Source organism: Lynx rufus, unplaced genomic scaffold, assembly GCF_022079265.1.
Source record: "Lynx rufus isolate CCGP_SWC_20201006 ecotype Redwood Valley unplaced genomic scaffold, mLynRuf1.p SCAF_3, whole genome shotgun sequence".
Taxonomy (NCBI): Eukaryota; Metazoa; Chordata; class Mammalia; order Carnivora; family Felidae; genus Lynx; species Lynx rufus.
In genome coordinates, this window is record NW_025814845.1 from 139498160 (window position 1) to 139521134 (window position 22975).

A 22975-nucleotide genomic window follows, 5' to 3' on the forward strand; every position below is an offset into this window, starting at 1 on the left:
CCACAAGAATTAGAGAAGGTAATACAGCTTTGAGAAAAAATAGAGAAGAATTCAGACCATGAACCATAGGCTCCCATGTCATTAACAAAAAAAAGAATGTAAAACCACAAGTATGATCTGTGCTATGACCGAAAGATGTGTGGAGCCAGGAAATGAGAGTATGCCCCAGATGTTGGTGCCCTCTAAGTCTTATTATTCATACAAGTAATGAAAGAGGCTTGCTGTAGAGTTATGGAACTGATTGAAGGGATAGAGTAGAAGGCAGTAGTCACAATAGCAGGCTGTTTGTAGCTTGCACTGGGAAGATGGCCCCCAAAGGTGTTTATTTCATCTCATGGCTTGAGTCTGGAAGGGGAGTTAGAGTACATAAGTATGTGGAAAGGGGAGGACCCACTGGGAATCTAGATCTGTGCAGGAACACCACCCACCTCCTTTTTATTTTAAATGAAATCCGCTTACCGACTTAAGCTCAGGTCATGATCTCACGGATCATGAGTTTGAGCCCTGTGCCGGGCTCTGGGCTGACTGACAGCTCAGAGCCTGGAGGCTGCTTCCCATTCAGTATTTTCCTCTCTCTCTGCCCCTCCTCCACTCACCTTCTGTCTCTCTCCCCTTCAAAAATAAACGTTAAATGAAATACTCTTAAATTTTTTTTTTCAGGGGCGCCTGGGTGGCTCCGTGGGTTAGGGGTTCGACTTCGGCTCAGGTCATGACCTCACGGTACGTGGGTTCCAGCCCTGAGTCAGGCTCTGTGCTGACATTTTGGAGCCTGGAGCCTGCTTCAGATTCTGTGTCTCCCTCTGTCTGCGTCTCCCCCGCTTGTGCTCACAGGGGAAAAAAAAAACCTTTTTTTCATGTTTATTTTTGAGAGAGCGAAAGCATGAGTGGGGAAGGGGCAGAGAAAGAGGGAGAGAGAATCCCAAGTAGGCTCACATATCAGTGTAAAGCCTTACTCTTGGCTCAGTCCCATGAACTGTGAGATCATGACCTGAGCCAAGATCAAGAGTCGGCCTCTCAACCGAGTGAGCCACCCGGTGCCCCTGAAATACTCTTTTTATTTATTTACTTACTTATTTATTTTTAATGTTTATTTATTTTGAGAGAGAGGACGCATGAGTGTAAGTGGGGTAGGGGCAGAGAGAGAGAGGGAGATAGAGAATCCTAAGCTGTCTTAATGATGCTCAGTGCAAAGCCTGACACAGGGCTCTGGGATCCCACGACCCTAGGATTATGACCTGAGCCAAAATCAAGAGTTGAACACTTAACTGAGCCACCCAGGCACCCCTGAAATACTCTTATTTTATTTATTTTTTAATATTTATTATTTTTGAGAGGGAGAGAGAGAGAAAGCGAGGAAGGGGCAGAGAGCTGGTGGGGGCAGAGGATCCAAAGCAGGCTCTGTACTGACAGTAGAGAACCCAATGTGGGGCTCAAACTGACGAACCATGAGGTCATTGCCTGGGCCAAACTTGGGCCGAAGTCTGACACTTAACTGACTGAGCCAGCCAGGTGCCCCAAAATACGGAATTTTAAACAAAGATTAGGGATTCTCATCGTGACAGTGTTATTCATGAAAAGTTAGACTGGAATATCAGAAAAATTTGAAGACACATTATCACTACTTTATGTTTCTTTTTATTGTGTGGGAGAGGAAAAGTAATTATCCCTCTACCCCTCTAGGTTCTTAGCTGAAACCCCATCTGTAATAAAAGGCAAATTAACAGGAGAAAATAATTTAATTATGTACTCCATCTGTACATAAGGGAGATTCACAAAGATATGAGACTCAAAAAAGGTAGCATGAGTGTAAGTGGGCAGCTCATCCTGAACTAAGGAAAGAGATATAGGTCTAAGGCTTCAAAGGGGAGGAAGGCAATTCATAGGACAGTGAAAAGAGAAAGTATCTGGTAAATGAAGTTTGCCCCGCCCAGGTGAAAAAGTTGTCTAGTAATAGTTCTCTTCTTGGCACAGGCCCCCATTCTATGGTAAATTGCCCTTTCAAAAGGGTAGCTTCTGGTCTGTTTTCAGAGCTTCTGTGTCTGCTATTTCTCCAAATAATCAGCTCAAAATCATCCTTATGATTTGGCATCCTTATGCCAAAGAGGCATATTTTTGAATGACATATCATGCTATCCTCCAATCGCAATATAATAAAAAAAATTTTTTTAATGTAATAATACCTTGCTGCTTCAAAATTAGAATCTGGGGCACCTGGGTGGATCACCTGGTTAAGCATCTCACTCTTGATTTCAGCTCAAGTCAAGATTTCTTGGTCATGAGATCAAGCCCTGTATCGGGTTCTTTTCTAACAGCATGGAGCCTGCTTGGGATTCTCTCTCTCCCTCTCCGTCTACCTCTCCCCTGCTCACACATGCGCTTGCTCTCTCTCTCAAAATAAATAAATAAACATTTAAAACAATTAGAATCTATTCAAACTTTCTCTGCCGAACCACCATGAGCAGTTAGCATCTTTTTTACTCATTAAAGGGGAAACAATAATAAGATATATTAACAATAACAATAAGATATATAGTGGTTTTTAGACTAAGACAGTGTTATAGTATATACTTTAATAGATTACATGATATAATAAATATCTAGGCAGTTGGGTCAGATTTCTAAGAGCTTTCTTCACTTTGAAACTTTATAAGATTTTCTAATTTTTTTTTTTTCAACGTTTATTTATTTTTGGGACAGAGAGAGAGACAGAGCATGAACGGGGGAGGGGCAGAGAGAGAGGGAGACACAGGATCGGCAACAGGCTCCAGGCTCTGAGCCATCAGCCCAGAGCCCGACGCGGGGCTCGAACTCCCGGACCGCGAGATCGTGACCTGGCTGAAGTCGGACGCTTAACCGACTGCGCCACCCAGGCGCCCCTTTGAAACTTTATAAGATTTTCTAATAATACTTATGTCTATGGGTTCCCAAGACTACCCTACATTCAGACATTGCTACAAGGACTCCGGGCTCAGAGTAAAATGTACTCACAGCTATGACTGATTATAGTGGATGGATACAAAGCAAAATCAGCGAAAGGAAAAAGGTGCATGAGTTGAAGTCTGGAGGAGACCATGGCAAACAGCCAACAGTTCTTACCCAGTTAAGTCACATAGGACTCATTTAATTCCTTTAGCAACAAGTTATGATAACGTGTGAATTGTCTATCAGGGAAGCTCTTAGATGCTTATTTTTTCTTTGGGAACAGGTCATGAGGTCAGCCTCTGCTTAGGATGTATCAAATTTCCAGATTATCAGAAGGAATGCTGGTAGCTAGCATAAACCACATTAGTTACACTGATACTTTAGGCTCGGTGAGCCATTGTTATCAGAGAAGGATGGGAACCCTTCCAAAATCCAAGTTCTCAGATAGAAGCCCAGGGCCAACCTTGCAAGCAGGCCCTTCTAAGGACAGCAAGAAGTCTTAGGCCTATTATGATCACTCTTTTCTGCGCAATAGCACTTACTGAGCATCTGTTCTGGTCAGGCAGTGCCTGCCACCCCCATGCGCTTAGATGTATTCACCAACCCGAAAGTTCAACCCGGTTTTTATCTAGGTCTCATTACATTTACATGGTTGATTAAATCGCCTTGGGTGATTACCTCGATCTCATCTGTGCCTCTCCTCAGGAGGATACAGGATAGGGCTGATGGTTCTGACCCACTAATCATCCCTGGATCTTTTTGGTGGCCTGCCCCCTTCTGCAGCTATCTAGGGGTCCTTAGCCATCACTCAGCTCATTAGCATACAGAGTGCATCCTTATCACTATGGGGTGAGTCCAAGGGTGTTAAGAGCCCTATGTCAGGAACCTGGGACAAAGGCCAAATATATATTTCTTATGTCACCCAGAAAAGTGTAGTGTGCTTAATGGCTTAGTATGCTAGTAGTTGGTAGCATTTAATATTACGACTTTGGATAAGCCTGTTCAATTCTCATAAATTTAAGTTTCACAGCTGTAATTGAAGATTTTAACTCTCAAGTGTCAAGGCTCAGCATTTTACCCTACTTGAAACTAATAAGTTAGCCTGTTGATGTTTCATGGTTGCTGCCAGATGACACAACTCCTGGGTCAGAGACAGGACTCAGTTACTACTGGCACAGCCAATGGCATGAGCATCAGGTTGGTGTCAGTTTCCCATCTCTCCCAAGTCTCGCCAGCTGGATGCTGTGTACACTGTGGGTTTGTGACACAGCCAAAGAACCCTGAGTTTGGGGGATCCACTTTTATAAATTTTTTTTTAACGTTTTTTATTTATTTTTGAGACAGAGAGAGACAGAGCATGAACAGGGGAGGGTCAGCGAGAGGGAGACACAGAATCCGAAACAGGCTCCAGGCTCTGAGCTGTCAGCACAGAGCCCGACGTGGAGCACGAACTCACGGACCGCGAGATCATGACCTGAGCCAAAGTCGGCCGCCCAACCGACTGAGCCACCCAGGCGCCCCTGGGGGATCCACTTTTATAGCAAGCATGTTCTTGGGGCGCCTGGATGGCTCAGTCGGTTAACCGTATGATTTCGGCTCAGGTCATGATCTCGCGGTTCGTGGGTTCGAGCCCCACATCAGGCTCTGTGCTGACAGAGCCTGAAGTCTGCTTCAAATTGTCTCCTCCTCTCTCTGCCCCTCCCATGCTCATGCTCTATCTTTCTCTGTCTCTCAAAAATAAATAAACATAAAAAAAAAAAAAACCATGTTCTTGGTCTCCTACAGCGCTCTGCATACCATGTTGAGGATTTTTTTTAGAGTTTTTTTTAAGTTTATTTTTTTTTGAGAGAGAGAGAGCAAGCAAGGAAGGGGCAGAAAGAGAGGGAGACAGAGGATCTGAAGCAGGCTCTATGCTGAAGGTAGAGATCTTGATTCAGGGCTCAAACTCACAAACCGTGAAATCATGACCTGAGCCAAAGTCAGATGCTTAACCAACTGAACTACCCAGGCGCCCCCACCATGTTGAGGATTTAAAGTGCATTCAGAAGCTGGAAGATTTTAAACACTAGAAAGAGATGTTAGGAGTTGTATATTCAAAGAAAGTTCTTATTACTTGAATTGCAAATGGATGCAGAATGCAAGAATGGAAGCAGGCTGACCAGGTAGAAGGGTAGTACCATAATCCTCTTGAGCTGAACACAGCTTGGGCTAGGGTAAGCTTCTGTACTAGGTCCATATATCTTAAAAGGTGGCAGATAATGCACAGATAATATACAGGAAAATCAATGAGTATAAAAAGCAAGGGATATAAGTGATTATTATATGTCCCAGTGCTTTACAAAATGAACTACACAACTTCCCTTTGATTTAAACATCCGGATGAGCCTGAAGGTGATTTTTCTAAAACTTTAACACTTTAGAATAATAATAGATTCACAGGAATTTTGAGAAACAGTACAGAGGGGTTTCATGTATGTCATCCACATTCCCATGTTTCCAAATACTATATCAAAACCAGGAATTTGATCTTGGTCAAATGACTGTCTAGTTTTATGCCACTTATCACATGTAGACTCACATAGTGGCCACCACAATCAAGTTATAGAACCCATTCCATCACTAATGAGTGTCTTTCATGCTGCCTTATTATAGACACACCCATCACCCACATGATACCAAAACCATGACACCCACATTTTTTTTTTCTTTTTTAGAAACTGCAAGGGGGGAAAGGCAGAAGGAGAGAGAATCTTAAGCAGGCTCCACACTCAGAGTGGAGCCCGACATGGGGCTCGATCCCACAACCCTGGGATCATAACCTGACCCGAAATGAAGAGTTGGATGCTCAACTGATTGAGCCACCCAGGTCCACCACTTTTTTTAAGTCATATTTAAGAGTAACATTCAAAGATCACAACTCCTTCAGTACTAAAGTACATATTTGCTAAGAGTAGGATATCTTCTTATGTAGCTATGAGGCAATTGTTGAATTCAGGAAGTTTGATTTTTGCTACTGTTGTCTAATGAATAGTCCATATTCATATTTTTGCCATGCTCTGTCCACTTTAGAGCAATGTATATGTCTAGCTAGACTCTAGAAAGCTAAGATCACAAATTTAACTTGTTTCTTTAGTTTCTTAACGTAGAAGAAACTTCAGTGCCATTGTATATAGTTTAAGACCATGGACTTGTGGAACGTTCTGTGGTTTGGATTTTAGTGATTGTATCTTTGTGATTAAATTTAGGAATTGCTTTTTCTTTTTTTGCAGGGGGAGCATAAATACTCTGTAAGTGATGTTTTTCTCATTGCAGGCCATCAGTTTATCCCTTCATTGGTCAGGAGGTATTCTTTAGGATTCTGCATTGTAAAGGCACTTATTTTTCATATAATTGTTAACAGTGATATTTTGAGATTTTTGTGAATATATCATTACCCAGGAAATTTCGCATAATAGTTTTTGCAGTTATTGATGATTCTTGCCTAAATTAATTATTATATTGTGATAGCACGTCTAGGAGATTTTATAATTGAAAACTTTCCTCACTCATAGGAATGAATGGTTGCTTGCTTGGACCCGTGGCTACTTTGTTGAAGAAGAAAGTCATTAATCTTAAATTTAAGTGAGTTAATCCGTGAGAGAGCTGCAAACAGTGAATCTTTCTTGCCCTCAAGCTGCGGGACAGGACACTACGCAAGACTTCAGTGGCTGCCATCAGAAGCTGGGCCAGTGGAACCTAAAGCTTCGAGGTCTGGGGGAGATCTACTCGCTGGGTCTTGAGCCTACGGCAGGCCTTGCCAAGCGGAACATTCTTACCCACCACCTTCATTCTCTGCTCAATGGAGTTTGTAACAGCCCTGGTACACCTCCAGGAAGAGTCTAACTGCCCCATCTGTCTGGACTACTTGAAAGACCCAGTGACTATAAACTGTGGGCACAACTTCTGTCGCTCCTGCATCAACATGATGTGGAAGGATCTAGAAGATACCTTCCCCTGTCCTGTCTGCCGTTTTTGCTTTCGTAACAAAAACTTACGGAGCAACCGCCAGCTCAGTAATTTGACTGAAATTGCTAAACTACTGCAGGTCAGAAGGAGCAAGAGAAAAAGGCAGGAAGAATATTCCGTGTGTGAGAAACACAATCAGTTTCTGACCCTTTTTTGCGGGAAGGACCTAGAGGTTTTATGTACACAGTGCAGCCTCTCTGTTCAACACCAGAAACACTACATTTGCCCCATTAAGAAAGCTGCCTCTTATCACCGGAAAATTCTAGAATATAGCATTGAGCCCTTGCAGAACAATGTGGAACGAGTTGAAAAAGTGATTTCTCTGCAAGCCAGCAAAATTGTGGAACTGAAAAAGAAAGTAGAGTATAGGAGAGAAGAAATCATTTCTGAATTTGAGCAACTTCGACTGTTTCTGCAAAATCAGCAAGAGGCTCTTCTTAGGCAGATGAAAGATGAAGAGATGGACATTTTAACGAAACTAAATACCAACCGTATAACATTTTCAGATCATGTTTCCACATTAAAACATCTGCTGAAGGAGGTAGAGTGCAAGTGTGGGCAATCGGAACTGGAATTACTGACACATGTGAAAGGTATCTACCACAGGTATCAAAACCTAAAACGTCCTGAGCTCTTTTTATTCCGATTAAAGAAATACGGACTTAGCCTTCCTCCACAATACTCTGGCTTGGGCAAAATTATCAAGCCATTTCAAGTAGATGTGATTCTAGATCTTGAAACAGCACACCCTCGGCTTATTGTCTCTGAGGATAGAAAAACTGTGCATTATGGAAAGAGAAGAAAATACCTTTGTTATAACCCAAGGAGATTTTACCTCTGCCCTGCTGTCCTGGGCTCTAAGAGATTTAGTTCTGGCCGGCATTACTGGGAGGTCATAGTGGGAAACAAGCCTAAATGGACCTTGGGAGTGTGTCAAGACTGTTTTCCTAGGAATTGGCGGAATCAGCCAGTAGCTGAGGGTGGGTTCTGGGCAATTGGGAGATATATTGAAAGCATTTATGTTATGTTGGGTCCTAAGAGAAGCCAGCTTCTGCCCACAGTAAGACCCACTAAGATTGGCATTTTTTTGGACTATGAGTTGGGTGAGGTTTCCTTTTACAATATGAATGATAGATCTCTTCTCTATACTTTTAATGATTCTTTTACAGAAGCTGTTTGTCCCTATTTCTATGTTGGAATAGATTCTGAACCTCTTAAAATCTCTTCAGTAACAGATGATGAAAGATGAAGTACCTGGGAAAGAAACAATGCTGTTTCAGTATCTAGGGATAACTAGTAAATTTAGTCTCAGCAATTCTGGATTCTTGTGGTTTACCGCTGAAAACCAGAAGAGATTTTTCTCCTTCATTTTAAGCAACTATAAAACATGAGAGCAACACCAATTTTATAGATGTTTATAGATGCTTTTAGTTTCTAAGATAAAGTATTTGAGGATTATGCTACTTAACAAATTTAATAAAATATTTCTGTTGAAATTACCTATAATAAGATGTCTTTATTTTTTACTTTTTAATGTTTATTTTTGAGAGAGAGAGAGAGACAGAGTGCGAGCAGGGGAGGGGCAGAGAGAGAGGGAGACACAGAATCTGAAGCAGGCTCCAGGCTCCGAGCTGTCAGCACAGAGCCTGATGTGGGGCTTGAACCCACAAACTGTGAGATCATGACCTGAGCAGAAGTCAGATGCCTAACAGATGGAGCCACTCAGGTGCCCCAACATGTCTTTTAATTATAGTCATTCCTTTACAGTTAAATAAGTTACTTTCTTTTTTTTTTTTTTTACATTTATTATTTTTGATAGAGACAGAGCACAAGTGGGGGGAGGGCAGAGAGAAGGAGACACGGAATCCGGAGCAGGCTCCAGGCTCTGACCTGTCAGCACAGAGCCCCAGGTAGGGCTTGAGCTCACAAACTGAGATCATGACCTGAGCCTAAGTTGGATGCTTAACCAACTGAGCCACCCAAGCGTCCCTACTTCCATAATTCTTAATAATCATATTCTTTTCTTTCTTTCTTTCTTTCTTTCTTTCTTTCTTTCTTCTTTCTTTCTTTCTTTCTTCTTTTAAATTTACTTATTTATTTTTGTGTAAGAGAGTAAGTGCCAGCAGAGGAGGGGCAGAGAGAGAGAAGGAGAGCAAGAATCCCAAGCAGACTTCATGCCCAGCATGCAGCTTAGAGCCCTGATCCCAGAAGCCCTAATCCCAAGACCATGAGATGATGACCTGAGCCAATATCAAAAGTCAGATGCCTAACTGACTAGGATACCCAGGCTCCCTTCTCTTCTTTACTGTGTTTGTTACCAGTTGACACAAATGACTGATTACTATAGATACTGAGATTTTGCTCTTTAAAAGCCCTTTCCCTACACATATTTATATAGATCGTAGGTAATCTATGTCCCAGTGAACATGATTCTGCATCTCATGTTGCAATCTGAACAAAGTAGCCTATGTGTATAGCTATCTCTTTCCCCACTATCCTGGGAATTGCCCTCTGTTCTAGAATTCCTTGGTTTAATCCCATGTCTCCCTGCTTGTTTTATCTTTAAATTTGGGGTGTCATCCTCTCTATGTTTTAAAATTTGGGTGATTTGGCACATTTCAAAACGATTTTATTCTACCTATGTTGAGGTGACAGTTAAGCCAAATATACATGGCTACATTTGAAGTCATATAACCTAATTTTCAAAAATACTATTGTTTTTGAGAAGTCTCATACCATCTGATTCTTGATACTTTGGCTACCATTGTTTTATGATTTTTAAAGACCTTTTTTATTCCTAGTTGTTGTTTTTTTTTTTTAAGTTCATTTATTTTAAGGGGGGCATAGAGCAAAGGAGAGAGAGGATCTCAGGCAGGCTCCTCACCTCCAGCTCAGTGCCCGATGTGGGACTCAAACTCAACGAACCGTGAGATCATGACCTGAGCCGAAATCAAGAGTTGGATACTCGACTGACTGAGCCACCTGGGCACCCCTATTCCTAGTGTTTTGAGCTTTGTCCGTTTATTTTGCTGAGTGGTGAGATACTTGGTCAGGATTCTCCAGGGAAATAACCAAACAGATGTGTATTTTTAGAGAAAGATTTATCTTAAGGACTTGGCTTAAATGATTATGGAGACTGGCAAATCTATGACCACCGGCATGGCAGATTTTAAAACCAGCAACCTGGAGATCAGGGAAGATTCTATGCTGCAGTTCAAGTACAAAGGTCATCCCATGATAGAATTCTTTCTTGGCTCACGGTAGGTCAGACTTTTGCTCTATTCACCCTTCAATAGACTGAATGAGACTCTCCCACATTAAAAAGTCCACCAATTTAAATGTCAGTCTCATCCAAAAACACCCTCAGAGAAACATCCAGAATAATGTTTGACCACATATTTGGCACTGAGGCCCAGCAAAGTGACACATAAAATTAACCATCATGGATATCTTCAATTTGAAATTGTACGAGGTGAGACAAACTAAGATTCCTATCCTTGAGCAGTGTACTTCCTAGAGTAGAAGAAACAGATAATCAAATAATAAATATAAAGCATTGATAAAGCAAGGTAGAAGCTAATAAAGCTCGATGGGTAGGTACAGAGCATGGGAGTACTGTGGGTGGGGGAGGGTTAGCTACCTGAAGTTGGGTGGTCGGCGTAGGTATTTAAAATTTTTTCTTTAATGTTTATTTTTGAAGGAAAGAGAAAGAGCAGGAGCAGGGGAGGAGAGAGAGGGAGACACAGAATCCGGAACAGCCCTCAGGCTATGAGCTGTCAGCACGGCCTGATGCTGCACTCGAACTCACAAACCACAAGATCATGACCTGAGCTGAAGTTGGTCGCCTAACAGACTGAGCCACCCAGGCACCCCTGTGTAGGCATTTTAGAGAACATGGAATCAGAGCAGAACTCTGGATGAGGGAAGAGCAGTGGTGGAGCATTGCAGAGAGACCGGCTGGAGCAAATGTTACAGAGAAGGGATGGGCAGAAGGGACCTGGGCCAACACTGAAGCCTGTTAGTGGAGTAGAATGAGTGCAAGGAGAGTCTAAGTGAGGTCAGAGAGGTGAGTTGTGGGGAAAAGGGAGAAAAACCAGCCTTGGTAGGGTCACATAGGCCATTTGAGGTATTTTACTCTGTGAAATAAATGGGAGTCCTTAGAGGCTTTGGTGGTGGGAGAGAGTAACTTTACCAGACTTTCCTGTTCAACAATCTCTCCTCTCTATCTACATTGGCCTACATGCTCTTCCTGGAGCATAGCAGGTTCTTTCTTAATATTTCTTTTTTTTTCTTTCTTTCTTAATATTTCTTAATGTTACTTGTTGAAGAATTAGGGATGCCTGGCTGGCTTAGTTGGTTGAGCGCCAACTTCAGCTCAGGTCATGATCTCATGGTTTGTGAGTTCAAGCCCTATGTCAGGCTCTGTGCTGACAGCTCAGAGCCTGGAGCCTGCTTCAGATCCTGTGTCTCCCTCTCTCTCTGCCCCTCCCTGCTGACACTCTGTCTCTGTCTCTCTCAAAAATAAATAAACATTCAAATTAGACTATGTAATTAACATTGTCCCTGCTGGCTTGATTTAATCACAGGTAATAATCTCCCTACCTCTATCCAGGGTGGCACCTGGGCCAGACCTTGCCCCCCTCTTGGAGGGAGGACCCACCACTTTTTGGTGGGTGGGGTCTCCATGACTCCACCTTGCTAGTAGGATATATACATATATGCAATGGTCACATCACTGACCCAGCAATCTCCTGCAAAACTGTCTTCTGAGAACTCTTTTAGAGACCAGCCTCACAGACCTCCCATAGTCACCTGCTCCAGGTAAGCCCAGAGATGGTATAATGTAGGTACAGGAGGCTGGAGCATGGTAAGACTGGTGGCGTCCTGATGCCTCTTCTGTATAGTGCCTAAGATCAAACCTTAAGGAAAAGCAAACTTGGATTCAGGTTTTCTTTTTTAAAGTTTATTTTGAGAGAGAGAGAGACAAGTGGGGGTGGGGGAGGGGCAGAGACAGAGAGAGGGAGAGAGAGAAAATCCTAAGCAGGCTCTGAACAGACAGTGCAGAGCCCGAGGCCAGGCTTGAACTCATGAACTGGGAGATAATGACCTGAGCCAAAACCAAGACTCGATGCTTAACTGACTGAGCCACCCAGCTGCCCCTGGATTCAGGTTACTTTAAGAACCATTCTTGTGTTATGGTTTATTTATTCAGTGACCCTTGTCCTAGGTCATATAAATACTGCTAAAAATACAGACACCATGATCCCAGCCAGTCCTAGAGGTTCCCAATATCTGTGTGACAAAGCCTCCAGAGGTGCTGATCCGAAGCCCAGTGTGGAATCCTTTCCAGCATCTTAGTGAGGGGTGGCTTGTGAATAGGTGGGGAGTGGAGGGATGAGAGCTATGGGGCCAGGATCCCTAGTACTCAGGTCCTGTATAAACTTGATCTTCCTTAATCTCACCGTCTGCTTACAGACGTGCAGAGAGTATAAGCAGGTTGCCCAAAGTCACTAAGCTCTTAAGGGAGGCCCAGAAACTTGGCCAAGCTTAGTCATTCAACAGCTCTAGCCTAGGACTTAGGAGATACTTGGAGATACAGTCATCATGGGGATAACATGGAGATTATAGACCTGTGGGGAATGCAGGTCTCCAAAATGCACATTAATCTGCAACATCAGAGTTGAAAGAAAAATCATGGTACAGACTCTGGTGTTGTGGCAGTGGTGAGTGAGGTGATCCAACATGGAGGTCACTTCTCAGCCTTTTGGCCTCCTTGAGATATCAGTAACAGCTTCAAAGAAAAAGCTCCATGCCCTCTTCTCAGGATCCTGTCCTAACAAGTACTCACTACTTGGTAGCTCACCATTCACTTCAGAGAGTATTGTGTGTATGTGTGTGTTTCTCAGCTTTTTCTCACACTGAATTCCTGATCTCCAATTTCATTCTGTGCATTATGTGAAAAATTAGTTTTCCAAGTTGGCAGGGTCCTCAGAGTAAATTTAATCTAGTCCAAATCCCATCTACTATGTACAGAGTTGGATATAGCTTCCAGTTGAGAAACTCAAGTGAAAAGAAAATTTTGATATATTATGAATTCAGTGCTGTCAGAAATGTCTGTGGTTTAAGCCAAAAAATACCGAGTTCTTTCAATAGATTTTTGACTATTGAAATGATTGAAGTGGAGATTTATACTTTGTTTACCTGAGTAGAGGTGAGGATATTAGAGATGAGGATATTATATAACATTCCCCAGGTCCCCCAGATAGTAGGTGACTACAGAGAAATCTCACCCAGGGCCAAGAGATCTAGTCCACACATTCTCCACAGTCCCATTTAGCCCCTCTTTGGTTGACGTGGGTGTAGGTGGAATCCTGGGGGTGAATCCTTGTAGAGCAAGTCCAGTCTTTTTTTTTTTTATTATATGAAATTTGTCAAATTAGTTTCCATACAACACCCAGTGCTCATCCCAAAAGGTGCCCTCTTGAATGCCCATCACCCACCCTCCCCTCCCTCCCACCCCCCCCATCAACCCTCAGTTGAACAAGTCCAGTTTTAACAAACCTGGTCTCATCATTTACATAAGCTCAGCAAGAATAGCGATTGATCATGAGGGTCTTTTAAAGTTTGCTTTCCTGGAACCTTTTATAAGGAATCTCCGGGTTGAACTTTTAGTAGCCTCTCGAGGCCAGAAGCCAAGCAAAATACTTGCCATCAGACAGGCCTGCAATACCTGTAGAATTGGGTGAATTCCTGTTCATGAGGTCCCCAAGATATCCTGAGGTTCCTGCAGCTGCCAGGAAGTGACCTTCTTTACTCACCTGGTGAGGCTGCTGGGAACTCTGTAAGCAAGGTATCAGGCCAGCATTTCCAAGGGGCTTTATGGCTCCATGTTTCATAAAGCCAACCTTAGTTCCTTAAAGCTGTCTGCTCATATCTGAGTCTATGAATGTCACTCTCAAATATGACATTCCTGTCAAAGCCTTGGTAAAATAACCAGTATTTCCAATGGTGACCTGGTACAAGACGAACAGATTCTTAATGAACTTATGCAAACAATTGTAATTGCCATGAAAGAAAGAATACTCACTGAGAGTTTTTGAATTTCAGGGAAGTTATGTAGAGCGAAAAGATAAATGCTTCAGTTTACAAATGAATACTTTATGACATTTCTGTATATCATAGATATCTTAAGAGAAAGTTTCCTTAATCTAAAAGAGCAAACATTAGAGAACCAGCAATATTTTCAACAAGAATCACAAAACTATAATCTTCCTCAGTTCATTTAATCCCATGTTCCTAATTCTTGTTCAATTTGAATGCAGATTTTTAGTTCTGGAAATTCTTACCCATTTTAGTATTAATCTTAAAGATGTCGAATACCTGTATTTGTTCACAAAGTCCTTTTTATAAATCTCCTTGAATAAGAAACACATTTTGTGAGAGAATAAGAACAATTGTAAATGACAAAATCTCAGAAATAGACATTGTTAAAGATCTGATGAGAGTTCATTATGATGCAATTGACAAAGAAATTCGGTTATTTCTGTGACACATAACACTTCAAGTAATCAGAATATTAAGTGATGACCTTATACCAAAACATTAAAACTTTAGGAATTGCATATATATTTGGGCAGTTACAGCATTAACCTGTGCAATACAACCTAAGGTTTACCATTGTACGACAGTGAGTTTCCAAGTAACTTAGCATCCCAAATAAAAGGGCCTAACTGGTCAAAAAGACTTCCTTTACCATTTAAATCCTGGGAAGATTGTTAAAACCTTAGGAAGTTATAATTACATCCTAAATAGGATTACAGATCATTACAAATCTTAAAACTTTATTTATTCTACCAAGGTGGCAATAAAAGATCCTAAAGGTGAATGTATAGCATTATATAGTTGTTACCAAAACCTAGCTCCTTTAACATTGAGAAGTTTTAACTAAGTAATCAAACACCTGATAAAGATGAAACCTGAAACTTTGGTTTTCTTGGAAGACAAACCTTTGTTTGCATTGTCTTATCAAGAGCAGATCACCAATCCAAGAAAACTTTGTCATTTGAGCAGAGAGAAAAGCGGAATTTCAACCTTATACCAGTGTACTTTTAAAATCCTATTCATCTCAAAAAAAAAATAAATAAATAAATAAAAAATAAAATAAAATCCTATTCATCTCAACCTTAGTCCATCATGACCACACATAAAATTCCTTTCCAACGATTTCCCTTCATGAACCTTCTACAACTTTCCTTTGCCTTCAAACTTTGTCCCAAAGCCATTTCTCTCCAAATAACCAGTCTCATTGAAGACAGAATTACTTTCTTCTACCCTCAACAAAAATGTATTTCCATTCCTTATATCTTTCTTACATACCTCCTACTGTGGGACCCAAGGAATTTAACAAAAATCCCCTACCCCTGGACAAGCAGAGCAAGACTAACTCCATTTTGTGCTACACCCACTGTCTCATGTGTAACCCCCACATGACCTACTTATTGCTTAAGACACTCCCCCACCCTAGTCAAGCCTCTGAGCACACCCTTACTGGAAACCGGCTCAAATAGGAATGTGGAACCCCTAACCGCCAATTCTTAAACCCCGCCTTTTGCCCGCCAAACTTGCGCGCCAATTCTGACCAGAGTGACAGGCTAGTTCAAACAGTTACTCTGGGGTAAATTGTAATCCAATTGGCCACCTGCGTGTGGACTGATATGACTACGCAACTTTCTGTGTGTGTTACAATCTCATTGGCCACTGGCCCCTATAAAACTGCTACGCCTCTTAACCTAGGGGTCCAAGTCCCTGCTCCGCTGTGTCAGGTATACTTGGGCCCAAGCTCGAGCCTGCAAATAAACCTTCATGCGTTTGCATCGGTATCAGCTCCTTGGTGGTCTCTCGGATTCAAAATCGGGGGCATTACATTACTTTCCTACATACAGGGTTGCTTTCCTTATTTCCATCCGTCTTAAGTACACTTAGCAGAATTTTAATTCTTACAAAACCTTAGTCTCCAATTGAGGACTTAGTAACCAACTCAGAGGTGTTTACACCAGAACTTTTTTAGATGGTAAATTCATGAACCAATTAAGTACAAAGCATGTTTTCCAATAGGTCCAAATAGCCTTAATTTCTCTGCAATAAGAAGTTAAAAGCACAAACCTATGTTCAGTAATCAAAGCTTTAGCGATTTATTCTATTTGGAAAAGACCTAGATGTCCAAGGGGGTGTACTTTGCTCCTTAACCTTGAGGATGGGAGGAGGAGCCAATGGGGCCTGAGGCACTGAGGAGGGTATGGGAATCAGTTATGTAGACCACACCCAAGTTGGTGCAGAAACAGCAGGAGGGGGAGGGGAAGGCAGAAGAGGTAAGGTGCCAGTAGAAGGAAGAAATGGAAAACCTAATTCAAAACCTTAACTCAGAGGAGCAGACGCCATGTTTTTTTTCCCCCCACCAAAGTGGAAATATGAAGTCCACACACATGAGTGGGGGGTGGGGGAAAGAGAAGAGAAAGAGAAGAGAAGAGTGTGTGGAAGAGAAGTCCACACACATGAGTGGGGGGTGGGGAGAGAGAAAAAGAAGAAAGGATCTGAAGCAGGCTCCATGATAACAGCAGAAAGCCCAATGTGGGGCTCGGTCCCAGAAACCATGAGATCGCGACCTGAGCCAAAGTCTGACACTCAACCAACTGAACCACCAGGCACCCCTCAATTGAATTTCTAAAGCATGCAACTCTAAGAACAGGCATTTAAGAAAAATTGTTTAAAAGGCACTACTGTTAATAAAAAACAAATGTTGTGCATATCTTGATAACAATGATTTTGCTGAAATAAAGGCAAGAAAAAAATGTATATAAATAAAATAAATTACATATGACTTGGGGCGCCTGGGTGGCGCAGTCGGTTAAGCGTCCGACTTCAGCCAGGTCACGATCTCGCGGTCCGTGAGTTCGAGCCCCGCGTCGGGCTCTGGGCTGATGGCTCAGAGCCTGGAGCCTGGTTTCCGATTCTGTGTCTCCCTCTCTCTCTGCCCCTCCCCTGTTCATGCTCTGTCTCTCTCGGTCCCAAAAATAAATAAACGTTGAAAAAAAAAATTAAAAAAAAAAAATTACATATGACTTTGTTACTCAGAGACAGCCTATCTACAGAATACCAAGAAATGAAATCATATACGCTCTTCTTTCTGGCTTCTCCATTTGGAATTGTGCGAGTCAATCATTTATTCCTTTTTATTGCTGACAACATTCCATTGCATAGATACACCTCTAATTGTTTATTCATTCATACATTGATACACAATTGGCCACAATGTGTCTCTCCATGGTTGGTGAGAGTTGTTTTTTTTATAATCTATCTCTTGCCCTTGCATTTATTGACAATGACTTCAAGATCAGTAGGGGAGTGTAAACTCACCTATAACTAACTCAGGCTCTGGGCACCTGGGTGGCTCAGTCAGTTAAGCGTCCGACTTCGGCTCAGGTCATGATTTCGCGGTCCGTGAGTTCAAGCCCCGTGTCAGGCTCTGTGCTGACAGCTCAGAGCCTGGAGCCCGTTTCAGATTCTGTGTCTCCCTCTCTCTCTGCCCCTCCCCTGTTCATGCTCTGTCTCTCTCTGTCTCAAAAATAAATAAATGTTTAAAAAAAATTAAAAAAAAAAAACTAACTCAGGTTAGTATTGGAATATAGACTGGCCTTAGACTGAGAAGCAAATGATCAAAACCCCAATAGAAAAGTGTGCAAAGGTAGTATAGTTCACACACACATACAGAAGGTACACGGAAATTTAACAAGATCGCAGTGTAATCTGCGCTATATTGTTTCCAAATATGCTTAACCTGAATTAAGCCTCTAGAGCTAATTTTCAATTTACAGGAAATACAGGGTATAGAGGGACTGAAGAATGCCATGAGGAAATCAGTCAATCAAGAATGTGGTCCACTTTGCTGACTTACAGAAAGAGGTAAACCGGAGCAAATTCAAAATTGTCAAAAAGATGAGTTTATTTGGGAATAGCAAGGAATTGCATGCAGTTTGGTACATACAAACTATAGCAAGCTAAGGCAAACCTGTTGAGGGTTTGGGTGGGCTGTATTTACGGGCAGGGAATGTGAAGAGGAGTGAGTTTTGTTAGAGTCTGTGAAAATGAAAGACACAGGAAGGCTTTGAAAATTGCCCAAGCAGAGGAAACCAGTCCAGTCATAAAACAAAGCTCAATTCAGTTTATTTTGTGAGATCAACCCAACCTGGGTCATTTCTTGTTCATGTCTCTGAAAACCCTAAACAAGACTTCCCAAGGTTGATATGAGGCAACCCCTGAGCAACTGCCTATAATGTAAGAAAATGCCAATATTATCAGTTTTCTGTAAATCAGGCATTTATGGGAAAATAGCCTCTCAGTCCTGAAGTTTGGTTTTCCTGAGGACGGTTTTCCATTTTCCGGTTTGTATCATCCAGTTCCATTTTATTTTATTTTTTAATTTTCAAAAAGTTTTTTTTTTAATGTTTATTCCTGAGAGTGTTGCATCCACACGACTCCTGAAACACAATGCTACGGGCACCAGTGACAGTCACAACAAAGTTTATTACAATGAGAGAGGCAAGGCCAACCGATCGGGACCCACACTCTTGACCAGAGTGCGGTCCCGAACAGCCGGGGTACAGAGTTTTTACAGCCGACCACATCGTCTTATCAACACCTGGGAACAAAACAAAGAAATAGTTCCCAGATGGGAGTGGAAACAGTTCAGACGTGCCCTTGCCCCAATCCAATCAAACACTAATCCAGTTGACTTTCCTTAAACTTTTGTTCCCTTGATTGAGAGGACAAGGCTGTTATCTCTTAATCTACACTGTTAAAACAAAGCTGTTATTTGTTAAGGCTACAGGTTAGCCCAACACTACAATTTAACCCTTACAGAGAGAGAGAGAGAGAAAACGAGAATGAGCAGAGAAGGGGCAGAGCAAGAGAGGGACACAGAATCCGAAGCAGGCTCCAGGCTCTGAGATGTCAGCACAGAGACCAGTGCAGGGCTTGAACTCCAGAACCGTGAGATCATTACGGTTAAACAGTTAACCGACGACTAAGCCACCCAGGCGCCCTTCCAGTTCCATTTTAGATTGAAATTCTTTTACACCCTAAAAGGCAATTAGGCTGGACTTTTCAAAAAGTGAAGTTCTCTTGAAAAAAGGGGCAGGAAAATTGTTCCAGATTCAAAGAGACCGCAGAAACATACCGACCCAGTGCAATGCACTAACCTTAATGGATCGAGGGTTGGGGGGAAGGTATAATGACATTTGGGAAACTACTGGAGAGGCTTTAAAACCGAACACTTATAATAGTGGAATTTTTATTAATTTACATGTTTATGATAATGGTAACCCATTTAGTAGAATATCCTCATTCTTAGGAGGTTTATGCTTAAGCATTGTGGTGAAATATACTTACAGATGTCACAAATTATTCTTAAATTGTTAAAAGGTGTTTGTTATACTATTCTTTCAGCATTTGGCTATGGTTTAATTTTTTTTTTTAATGTTTATTTTTGAGAGAAACGGAGAGAGGAAATAGTGTGTGTGCCTGAGCTGGGAAGGGGCAGAGACGGGGTGGGGGGGGGGGCAGAAGATCCAAAGTGGGTTCCTCACTGACAACAGAAAGCCGGACGTGGGTCTTGAACCCACTAACCCTGAGATCATGACCTGAGCCAAAGTTGGAGGCTTAACCAATTGAGCCACCCAGGCACCCCTGTGGCTTAAATTTTTTAAAGAAATAAGTGGGGAGGGGGCGCCTGGGAGGCTCAGCCTGTTAAGCTTCAACTTGGGCTCAGGTCATGACCACCGTTTGTGGGGCTGAGTCTGTGCTGAGAGCTCAGAGCCTGGACCCTGCTTCAGATTCTCCCTCGTTCTTTGCCCCTCCCACTCCTGCTCTCTCTGTCTGTCTCTCTTTCTCAAAAATAAATAAAACATTAAAGAAATTTAATCATTGTATTCACAGGCCCTTGGCTTGGTTTCGGATTCATAACGGGCCTTCATAAATCTTTGCCAGTCCGTAAATCCTGGCTCCCCTTTATCATCTGCCGCCTTGGGAAGGCTCCATCACCTCCTTGAGCCTCAGCCGACTCCTCAGTAAACACCCAGCCGCAGGTGAGGAGGAGGAAGTTTGGAAGGTTCTCCACCCCACTGCATACCGCAAGCACTACTCGGCGTCATCAGAATAAGTCTCCCCGCCCTTCCCAGATCTGCCCTCCTGGGGACCTGCTCCTCCCCCAGTCTTCTCCCTCGGTCCAGGGAACCCCTTTCTCTCAACAGCTCCAGCAAAAACCTCACGGCTTCTCTGCTTTCTCTGCTTGACTCCCCACAGCCGGTCTGTCAGATATCCAGCCGTCCCTCCGCTGCGCTCTGTGCTCGCATTCTGGCACACTCTCCTGGGGACGCCTGGAAACCCCCTCTGACTGCCTGCTCTGGCCTGCAAGACTTCCAGCATCTGACCTTCAGCAGGCCGCCTGCCCCTCCTGCGCCACCTGCCCTTGCCAGGCCCTCTTGTCAGTGCCCCACACAAACTGGCCTTCTTGCCTTTGCGTCCCCCCCACCCCGGGCCCTTTTCTGCCCCGATCTCCCTTCATTTGTTCACCGCGCCTGGAGGGGATGTCCTGTTCCCTTGGCCCAGATAATCGCTGCTGAGACTGGACTTCACTTGACCTTAGTCCCCTCCCCAGGGAGGACTTCAGGGGTCCTTCATGCTAGTAACGGGAGCCTGTCACCTGCTGCCCAGTCTACTGTTCTGTGGCACCTAGCACGCAGCACACACAGTGCGGTGGCTCAGGTAGTGCCTATCCTGAGACTAGATTACAAACTCCCTCATGGACGATAAAACTCCATGGAAGCAGAGACTGACTTCATCCAACTCCGTCTGACCAGAGCCAACCAATGCTAAGGTGCCATAATTGTTGGGAAAAGGAACCCGTGAAATGTTGCCACAAGAAACAACCCAGGGCACTTAGGAAAACAATGACCTTTTAGAGGGAAGATCTTTGACCCCTGGAGGGAAAGGACGGAGACTTAATCCTCAGAGGGAATCTGAAGACGTCGGCAGGCAACTAAAGTGTAAATTTACCTTGACAAACTGCCTGGCCCACCCTGATTTATTTCCGTGGGCGAGAAGACGTTCTACCCTGGCTCCTGCCTCACTCTCTTGATCAAATCAGCTGCAGTCTTTTCCTTCCTGCACACTTTGGCCACATATCCCTCCTGTCTTGTCTCCACTCCCTCTTTCCTTCCTCCCCACACCCAGGACACCTACAATCACTGCCTTAGGCTGACTGGGATTATAGAAAAAGCAAGCTGTTTGAATGGGAGTCCATTGTTACTTCTTACTCCCTCCAGCAGGTACGCTGATTGTGGTAAATGGTTTAACCTTCCTGATTGACAAGGATTCAGGAACAGGGGTGAAACTCATCTCCTTTCTGCCTTGTCTGGAAGCTAAAGGAAGAATGTAGAAAGATGTATTTTTTAACAGTATTTATGTGTATGTACAAGAAAATACAACAAAATATTCTAAAACAATCCTTGGATTGGGGAAGATTTTACAACCTTCGGCTTTTTTGAACAGTCACTCAAAGAGGGGCATCCCCCTGTACAGGGCCAGAAGCTGCTAGAAGTCAAGTTAAAATCTGGTCAAGTCTTTTTTTTTTTTAATGTTTTATTTATTTTTGAGACAGAGAGAGACAGACCATGAGCGGGGTATGGGCAGAGAGACAGGGAGACACAGAATCTGAAGCAGGCTCCAGGGTCTGAGCTGTCAGCACAGAGCCCCACGTGGGGCTCAAACTCATCAATTGTGAGATCATGACCTGAGACAAAGTTGGACACTTAAATGACTGAGCCACCCAGGTGCCCCAAAGTTTGGTCAAGTCTTGAATGAAGTTATTGGAATGGAGTGTCCATGCCAATAGTTTCTCCAGTTCTTGCCATACAGAAAAACATGTCTGTATATTCAGAATAAGATTATTTCTGGATAATGGAATTATTTAATTTTTGTGTGTCTGTGTTTAGGTATTTTGAAACTATGATATTATTGTAACAATAGTATTAATATTCCAGATAATATGTGTACATGTTTTCATAACACAGATGAGAAAAACAAGATTCGAGGAAGTTATAAGAAACTTGTCCATGGTTGATAAGCTAATATTTGGCAGGACATGATCGGAATCATTTAGAATGAGAAAAAAATATTGGTTACCTATAGCGAAACATGGACATTCAACAGACAGATTGCAGTGTAAGTCTCTGCAGAGAGTAAGACCACACCGGGAGTAGGTGTGGCCTGATGAGATGACCAGGATATACTCCTCTACATTCTTGGATGGAGAATATTATGAGCAATTATATGCCAATAAAATGGGTAATCTAGGGGCGCCTGGGTGGCGCAGTCGGTTGAGCGTCCGACTTCAGCCAGGTCACGATCTCGCGGTCCGTGAGTTCGAGCCCCGCGTCGGGCTCTGGGCTGATGGCTCGGAGTCTGGAGCCTGTTTCCGATTCTGTGTCTCCCTCTCTCTCTGCCCCTCCCCCGTTCATGCTCTGTCTCTCTCTGTCCCAAAAATAAATAAACGTTGAAAAAAAAAATTAAAAAAAAAAATAATAAAATGGGTTATCTAGAAGCAATGGACAAATTCCTAGAAACATAAACACTACCAAAACTGTAACAGGAAGAAATAGAAAATTTGAACAGACCCATAACCAGTAAGGAAATCAAATTAGTCATCAAAAATCTACCAAAAAGCAAGAGTCCGGGGCCAGATGGCTTTACAGGGGAATTCTACCATTTAACGGAGAGTTAACACCTATTCTCTTGAAACTGTTCCAAAAAAAAGAAATGGAAAGAAAACTTCCAAACTCTCTCTATGAAGCCAGCATTACCTTGATTTCCAAAACCAGACAGAGACCCCACTAAGAAGGAGAACTATAGACCAATTTTCTTGGATGAACATGGATGCAAAAATCCTCAACAAGATATTAGCCAACCGGATCCAACAATACATTAAAAATTTTAT

The 22975-nt window shown here is 42.7% G+C and overlaps 1 protein-coding gene across 1 annotated transcript; it reads left to right on the forward strand.

The window, feature by feature from the left end:
* Positions 1-6760: 6760 nt before the first annotated feature.
* LOC124519986 (tripartite motif-containing protein 60-like) lies at positions 6761-8176 on the forward strand. Its single transcript, XM_047090475.1, has one exon. It carries the CDS (start codon positions 6761-6763, stop codon positions 8174-8176), a length of 1416 nt encoding a protein of 471 aa, XP_046946431.1.
* Positions 8177-22975: the final 14799 nt, after the last annotated feature.

Excerpts from the sequence above, each read along its gene's own strand:
- LOC124519986 (XM_047090475.1), top strand. The coding sequence starts at position 6,761 with ATGGAGTTTGTAACAGCCCTGGTACACCTCCAGGAAGAGTCTAACTGC.